An 8,857-nucleotide genomic window follows, 5' to 3' on the forward strand; every position below is an offset into this window, starting at 1 on the left:
AACCAACACTAGAATTCTGCCCTTATAGGATCAAGAACACAGCAGAGGTCGTAATGACAAAGTGCTTTTCAAGTGTTTATCCTCTTCAGGCATGAAGAAAACACATCCACAAAGTTAATAACTTCAAATAAAAGTTTACACGATAACTCCTGCTATTTCAAAAGACCAAAAACCATGGCTGCATTGTTTTCAAAGTAATCATAGCAACCACTCCTGATTAAATATGGTTGTAGTGTCAGCCACAACAACAGAGATGGCAACAAGAGAAGCTTCCATGTTACACCAACAAGGCAACAGCGCTTCATGTTCGGCTTGCAACTGTTTTTAGTACTGATGGCCTTCCACCTTTCGAAACGCAGTATTCTAGAATAACTGCCTGTTCCAATTTGGTGCCAGGGTCTCAAACCATTCCCTGGACTCAGACATACCCGGCTGTTTTATGAGGAATATCATGGCCATTTTCACACAACTTTTTATCATAGGACAAAAACAGGTGTCACTTGTTACACTTAGGCCCAATCCCATTTCTACCCCTTCCCCCTTCCCCTTGTTTTGAAGGGGGAAGGGGTAAGGGGATGGGGTAAGGGGAAGGGGTAAGGATAAGGATAAGGTGTAAGGGGAAGGCGTAAGGGGTAGAAATGGGATTGGGCCTTACTATTGGTCTACTCCTTTTATGTACCATGTACAAGTTGTTCAATTAAAAATAAATAAAAGTAGCAAGCCCATAATTAGTAACATCACTATTTATGGTAAAAAGGTCTAAGACTAACTAGCTTGAGGTTCTACAAACTGTTCACTCGGGATAAACATCTCTGGTGTTGTTTACTATGAATGAAGATGTGCGTGTGCTTTACCATCAGCACTGACATCCCTTGGCAAACCAAATCAACACCATTAGAAATATCGGTATGAAGTGAGCACACTTGTCTATTGCATTGGCATGACCATGGCAAAGCCATCAAATGTTGCAAAAATATTACATTCTATACATATTGACTCCTATGAGGTACATCTCAAGAAGAAACGGAAAGGTAATGTATCGATTTATAAAATAACTTATAAAAGGCATTGAAATCCAATTTATTTGTTTTTATATACAAGCTGTGCAGCAAGAGGTCATTTTATCAAAGTTAAGTGGCACTAAACAATGTTAATGTCCAGTGAGACATCTGAAAGGAAACCATGAGATCCCATGGTTAACTAAAGGGGTGAATCCATTCTGTAGTAGCCTACAACTCAACCTCAAGCATTTCAACTATGCCAAGGCTAATGTAGTATCCAAGATTCTTGACTGACATTTTTGCAAACCATGCAGCACCGTTCCCAGATTTTCCCATATTCTAAATCATGTTTTGCATACTGTTGAATCATTAACATCGAAAGTCTGTATTAAAGCATACTTCTTTTTTACCATCATTTCCTGCAAAACCATAATATCTTTATCAATTGAAAGATGTTGAATTTAAACAATCAAAATAAACAATAAGCCACCATCCTTTATGTTTCTTCGCCAGAGATAATTACGCTGGCGCGCAAATCAGATGATGTGCAAGATGGATTGACCAAACAAATCATTTGGTTAGATTGGTCAGAATTGAGCCAGAAGCAGCCCAAAGAAGAAAAGAAAACTAAATGAAACAGGCCATTACATTGGTACAATGACCGATACAGGTACTATTAATTAACAGATTATTCTGAATCAACCCTCCTCTTGGACACTCTTTTGATTAGGAACAAATGGAACGTTGTATTTTTTACAACTATTTATTGCAATAAATTATTACTATGTATAGACAACAATTATTCATATATATGAGCATGAACTTGGCCTTTACAATTATTTACATAGTTCACAAAAAGATGACAATATTAAAATAAACCCATGGTGGGTTGTAAATAAATAAAAGACTGGTCATAGGGACAACCAGTGATTCCAAACCCTATTTCGCAAATACTGAAACGTGGCAAAGCATAATCTTCACTTGAAGTCTAATCACATCCTGACCTTCTATGTGAATGGAGCTGAAATTCTTAAGAAGCATCTTTGAATGGGTTTTTGTGATCAGCCGCTCATAGACTTATTTTTTACTGAAATCATAATAGCAAGACTTGATATAAAAAATCACAGAATTCATCCATAAAATATATAATGTGCTCAAAAGAAAACAAAAAAATTACAAGGAAACTAAAATGGATGAGCTGCGTCTGGGCTTTGCGGGAGCATGAAGGAAAGGGCATGAGCTGCCGAGAGGGAGGCAAGGGTTTGGCCGGCGGAGGATTAATCCCCCTCCACCATCTTGGCTTTACTCTTGGAGGTCTGGAGTTTGGGGGCCTCAGGGGTCTCCTGGAGTTCAGGAGGGCCAGGGGGGTCGCTGGGTGTGCCGGGGGCGTTCTCTGTGTAAGGCTCAGGCTCAAGAGGCATCGATGGACCCCTGTTGGCTCCTACAATCACACAACACCGTCAGGCTCATGAGGCCATTCATTTGGAATGGTATAGGCGTCGATGTATTGGATCGATTTTGTGGCGTGTATCTCCACTTTAGACATTTCTTTCATGTTGTTATTTCAAACTGCAGATCTTCATGATGCTGCGTCAGCTGGGAGCATCCCTGCTGTAACACTTGTCCTTACCCATGGCCTTACCCATAACCTTACTTGTATCATTAAATGCGGTTTACATTAAGCCATAATTTGTCCAGTCCGCAAAATTAAAAAAGATTTAATATTTAAAATATTTATAATAGCTCATTAAACACAAAGATTATTTTTAATAAACCAGAGCCTATGACATAAGCAATTTTTATCCAGTAACACAACAACATGGCGTTATGTTTCTACAGCAAGAGTTACATCTTAGAACCGGCTGCGTTAGGTGGCTGAACCGGGCAGCGGCTTAATATAGTCAACTAGTAGATGCCGCTTTCATAGTTCCTTTATGCTGCTGCCATTGTTGACGGCGCAAGAAAGGGAGGGCAGTTCCAGAGGCTACGCTCCATTGAAGTGGAACCCTCACCACCTGCTTTACAGTGTGCAGAGTACCGAGGGCCTGCTAAGAACTGCACAATAGAATATTTTTGGCCGCGTCTGACATCTCAGTGAGAGGACCGTAGTGACAGTTCTTTTCTCTTGACCAAGCGAGAACAAAGCAATATATATAAGCGATAAATGCTAAAAGCAGATATACAAATGATCAACGAGGCCATGAAAAATGTATCCTTTCAAAAACCAAGTGGGGTGCACCAGATTAAAACACAGTAGATGAACCTGCATCGCGTCTAAACAAACAGGCAGCAACGGCTCAGCACAGGAGCTAGCGGCACAGTCCTAATGACTGCTCCCCCAACGCCTCCCCCCTGGCAGTGGACCCACCTGCTGAGAGCTGGATCTTTTTGTTGTAGCTGGCGGCCGAGGACATGGCCTGGCCCAGGGCCTGGTTGGTGCCAAGGGGGGCCCCGGGGTTCTTGGTGGCGGCTGCTGAGCGGGGTTTGGACTTGGTGTCTGCGGGCGGTCGTGTCCACACCGGGCTCTCTGCCACCTGCAGGGCGGCCCCCATCTTCTGAGCCATGTCCACCAGCTGTCAGTGGAGCCCACAGCGGGGAACGGGACAAAGAGAGGGGCAGAGCGAGAGCGCTGTTTAATCTGATATTCGGAGGACGGTTTATGAGTTTGTCATGGAATATAAAATGCAATCCATATTAAAATGTGCACTTCCATAGGCACTTTACAGTAAGTAAAACAATAAAAAAATAAGTGGATTGGAAGGATAATGCCTCTTGCTGAAGGATCTATTTTTGTGGCCAGGGAAAGCTGAGGGCTGGAATGAGCGACCCCTCCAGGTGCCCCAGTGAAACATAGAGACCTACTAAAGAACAACGTAAAGAGAGTGAGGCTCGTCTCTACGCACCTCAGGATCAAACTCCACACCGCTGCTGGCCTCCCGCAGCCCGCTAGCCTTCCTCTCCACCTCCTGGTACTGCAGCAGGGCCCCCTTCTTGTCGCCCTGGTTGTAGAGCAGCACGGCAAAGTTCAGGTTGACCAAGGGGTTGGACCTGAGGTGGGACCACACAGAACATCACACAGAGGCATGATGTCGGGACATGATGCGTGCTCGGCTGGACGCTATGTTGGGCTTTTAGAATATAGCCAATGCCTACAGGAGTTCAGCGCTTTGAAATCATTCAACTTATATTTGAGTTAAAAAAATTAAGATAGTCGTTTTTCGTTTAGATTATGTCGGTTAAAAAATGTGTCAACCAAAGCTATGATCTGATGGGACACGGTACACCATGGTCAAAGATTGTTGGAACTTTGAGCGCAGTTCCAAGTTGGAGGATACAATCTGTCCACTACGCCCATGGGTAGCGTCAACGCTAGGTTGGGTCTCATTGGGGGCGGGACAACATTGGCAACACTGGCAATTCTGACATGCTCCTGTCTTCAAATAATTTCACAGCCTGAGGATTCTAAACATATATCCCAGACATATCTGAGGTCACTGTTAACCGCTCTAATGGAGTTCTAACGGTGCGGTTGCTCACCTGTCGAGAGACACTGCTTGTTGGTAGGACCTGGTGGCGTTCTCTACGTCATCCAGATTTGTAAGGGCAACTGGGGAGAGGTTACCCAACGCACACAAGAATTACAGCACGGCATTCAACTATATGGACACAATTAGAAAGGAGTCAGAAAGGGTTTGCCATCATACCATAGTCATTTTAAGGACAACTTTTGATGACTATTGCTAGTTTGCTGCCATTGAATGTTTAGAATCAATCAACCATACAACACTGAAATAAATATAATGGTAATGAGGCTACATGAAATCCAACACTTCTCAATGGGGGACAAACGTAGGAAGGGAGGGGGGAGAGTGGGAGGTTTTTAATTGCTTTAAGAGAGGAGAGAGGGAGCTTTAATTGGACCATTCCAATTAGAAACACTTAACCAGGCGTACCTATTGCAGGCTTACACGGTGTGGAAGTGAACCACACCAGTATACTATTGGTTAAGTTAAGCCACCCTACATTCCAACAGAAAAGCTGTGGAGGTTACATTGAGAGATATATTCATTACATTTGGATGTTAAGTTAATTATTCACTAGTATCTCTAGATCAGGGATGGGCAACTTTCATGATAAAGAGGGCCAACATTTTTCATCATCAATGTGCGCACTTCAACTAATCGGATTTGAGAGAAGTTACAAATTCAAAAAAATAAATAATAATATGTGTATATATGTCTGTATCATTGCTGGCTGGTGATAACATTTGTGGGTGGGGTGTAGTCATGGACTGGTCTAGGAGTCCTCCCTCAGAACATTTCTAAATTGGTTGATGTGATTTCCTGTATTCTGGTGCATTTTGGGGATGGCCACTACCTCAAAATGTATTCAGATTCATAGCCTATGTAAGTTAATTGAACCAACATACATTAATGTGACAGCTGTTTAGCGGGGACAGGGGAAAGAGCGGGAGGGACTCCCAGTAGATAAAGGATATCCGTTTCCGTTCCATGATTAAGATAAAGCACTCATTAAGATTAAGATAAAGCAGTTAATTCATAACCCTCTCTTAGCCCACCTGCCAGCAGCATGTAGAGCTCCCCAAAGCGCGGGTTGAGGTTGGCGGCCGCGCTGAGGAAGTGGAATGCAGATGCGTACTGCTGCATGGTGAGGTGCACCAAGCCCAGGTTGTAGAGAACCTTCCAGTCAAACGGGGACAGGTAGTGGGCTCTCTTCAAGCAGCTGATGGCCTGTGGTTAGAATGAACCAGTTAATATTACTTTCATAATCAAAGCAATCGACTTTTACAAAAGGCCAAGCAGTGTTCATTGCAAAGTTAGACCTGTTAAAGGGATATTGGCAGGTTCCCTTAACCTCAGGGGCTTCGGATATTTCAGCTTTTGTACCGCCTGACATTTACTGCAGTACACCGTAATGACCTTTTGCATGAGGAATGCAACCCCTTCTTTTGAGCGTCTGATGCACTTGGTGTTGGGGGACGTGCCCTGTTTCATTGTGTATCTTGATGATGTGGTGGTGTGCTCCGACACCTGGGCCGACCATCTAGCCACTTTTGATGGTGTTCCAGTGGCTTGTGGAGGCCTCTTTGACCCTAAATCGTGAGAGTTTGGTAAGGCTACTGTCACGTATCTGGGGAGGTGAACAGGTGGGCTCATGGACAGGTCCGTCCGGTGGACGCTAAAGTCACCGCTGTGCTGTTCTATCCGGTTCCTACGACCAGACGTGAACTCCGTTGGTTTCTGGGTATGACACCTCGCACTACATTGTGTAACCCTGCTGTGCCTTTTGCATGGAACGACGAGTCGCAACTTGTCTTCGGTGCTGCCAAGTCTCTTCTCTGCAGTGCCCCTGTCCTTGCTGCACCTAACTTCCCTCTTCCGTTCAGGTTAGAGGTTTAGCCACTGCTTCTGGAGCCGGTACTGTGCTGCTGCAGGACGGAGGGGGAGATGTGTGCCATAGCGAACCGAGTGCCGTTGTGGATGTGATTTCGTGGAACTGGTAGTAAGCCACTACTGTTTGATAGTGTGGTTACACTGGTTAGTATTAGTCGTGTTTTGTTTTGTGCTTTCCCTTTTTGGGAAAGTGGTTCTTAGTTCTTTGACACGTCACAAAACCTTTTGGCTAACCTTTACCTCTGTCTGAGGCCCAATACCATTTCTACCCCTTACCCCTTCCCTTTGTTTTGAAGGGGGAAGGGGAAGGCGGGAGGGGTGGAAATGGTATGCAGTGGAAATGCGGCATAATGCCGCGTTTCCACTGCAGGGTGCGGTACGGTTCGGTTCGCCTCAGTCCGGTAGGGAGGGGGCGGTATAGCCCAGCTCAGTTCCGAGGTCGCGTTTCCACCGCCGACAGTACCCTTTGTGATAGGCCGGATGTCGATAGCCGTGGCAGCTACGTGAACATCGTAGACAACGTCATCCTCCCCAAGAGTGCAGTGGAACGTCTCCACCTCCTTGTTCGCCCAAGCAAGTGTTTTACGCGACATGTTCATTGTAAAGAATAATACCTCGAGGCTACTGTTTTTTTTTTTTTTATCCCCACGTCGCCCGGAAGTGACGATTCTGTTGACCAATCAACGGAGGGGGTGTGTAGCTCGAATTTTCAGGCAGTCTCAGTACCCCAACGGAGGAGTACTGAAGACAAGGGCAAAACGAGTACGGCTCAGTCCGCCCACTTCTGGCGGTGGAAACGCAATCCGTACCGCACCTTTGCGAACCGAACCGTACCGCACCCTGCAGTGGAAACGCGCCATTAGCCTCCCCCTTGTACCCCGGAAACTAAATATCCTTTGCTACTCCCCTGATCCCCCCCCTGGACACTTATTGGGGTCGTAACAATGAGACTATATTTTATTCCACCCATTTGAAAGAGTTAACTATTATCAAGGTCTTTCATTGACATTGCATCAAAAAAAAACTTTTTGGTGGCAGCTGCCACCAAAATTTTTTTTTAAGATAAATCAACGAAGGGAAGATATTGACCAAAAACTAGCTAACCAAAGCGACTTACAATAAGTGCATTCAAACATGAAGATAAAACCTAAATATGATGAATACCTATTTGCTTCAAATAAGCAAATTGTTTAAAGTTATGAATTTGCGAAAAAATATAATTATTATTAATTATATTATTAGGGGCAAAGAACAGATTTGTTGTCATTCAGCAAGGGATTTGATCACCTTTACCCTAACCAGTATGCCCTCTTCCTCTCGCAATAATTATTCACAAATTGCTCCAAGACATGTTGGATATATTTGTGAAATAACAAATTTGAAGTTGCACACAACTCCAGAGGCCACCAACATCATTGAAATACTTTCATTGAATGTTGGCTACCCTGACACGCTCTGCTGACTAAACAACCAGTGATGGTCATAGCTCTGCTTTGAAGATACAGGGTGCATGTACAACAGGAAAAGAAGAAACACTCACAGCCACGTATTTCTTCTTGCCGAAGAAGCACATGCCAATGTTGTTCCAGAGGGGGGGGCTCTCGGGCACGGCACAGGCAGCCACACGGTACTTGTTCATGGCCACATCAAAGTCTCCGTGAGTCTGCATCATGCTACCTGCAGCAAGGATGGCCTAGGAAGGAACAGTGTTTAGAAGGAGGAACCTCCCTTTGGGAAAACCACTTGATTGTAGACACATTTCACATAATAGGCTTGAGACTGGAGAAAGAATGCAATGAATGGCAACAACAAAAGGGGCTATATCAATGTAATGAAGAGCATACTGTATAGTTGTTTGGATCGTAGGTCAAAGCATTTCCAAGGTGTTCAAAAGCTTTTTGGTATTTTCCAAGCTGAGGAGAAAATAAAGAGACTGTAAATATAATTAAAATAAATCACGCATGATCCTGCCTCTCAAAAAGTCAAGCATCTCTACATACGTTGTCTGTTGGCCAATGAAATGATTCATTTTCTACATCAATTTACAGCTTTTCCCACCTGAAGATACAGCAGGCCAAGCGTCGTCAGCAAGTCTGTGTTTTCTGGGGAGAACCTGCATCAACGACATTAACACATCAGAAGTGGAAAGAGTGACTTTGGATCGCTGTATACAATTACACTAAGTACCTGTGCTAAGTATCAAGTCAACACAGGCAGAAGAGGGGCCCAATCTTTTGCTGCTTACTCAATCTGGGGCTTGATTCAGCAGTGCATATTGCATAGTATTAATTATGACCTGTGGGGGGTGGATCTCCACAGTGTAGTGAATAAGAGGGCTCCCGGGGAGTTCTGAGAGGGTGCACAGCGGTGTCCTTCATTAGAATTACTGCACGTGTAGGGGCATTTGATTATTAATTACCCCCTACAGGAGATAGTCATAAT

The 8,857-nt window shown here is 44.2% G+C and overlaps 1 protein-coding gene across 1 annotated transcript; it reads right to left on the reverse strand.

Moving 5' to 3' along the window:
• Nucleotides 1–898: 898 nt before the first annotated feature.
• On the reverse strand, nucleotides 899–8,564 carry bbs4 (Bardet-Biedl syndrome 4). The gene is made up of 8 exons (XM_056608390.1): nucleotides 8,474–8,564; nucleotides 8,260–8,328; nucleotides 7,956–8,108; nucleotides 5,581–5,752; nucleotides 4,539–4,608; nucleotides 3,905–4,049; nucleotides 3,370–3,574; nucleotides 899–2,442 (listed from the first exon to the last, which is right to left on the reverse strand). Exons 3-8 carry the CDS (start codon nucleotides 8,085–8,087, stop codon nucleotides 2,279–2,281), a joined length of 888 nt encoding a protein of 295 aa, XP_056464365.1. The 5' UTR covers nucleotides 8,088–8,108; nucleotides 8,260–8,328; nucleotides 8,474–8,564; the 3' UTR covers nucleotides 899–2,278.
• Between the last annotated feature and the right edge of the window lie 293 nt (nucleotides 8,565–8,857).

This window comes from Gadus chalcogrammus, chromosome 14, assembly GCF_026213295.1.
Source record: "Gadus chalcogrammus isolate NIFS_2021 chromosome 14, NIFS_Gcha_1.0, whole genome shotgun sequence".
Taxonomy (NCBI): Eukaryota; Metazoa; Chordata; class Actinopteri; order Gadiformes; family Gadidae; genus Gadus; species Gadus chalcogrammus.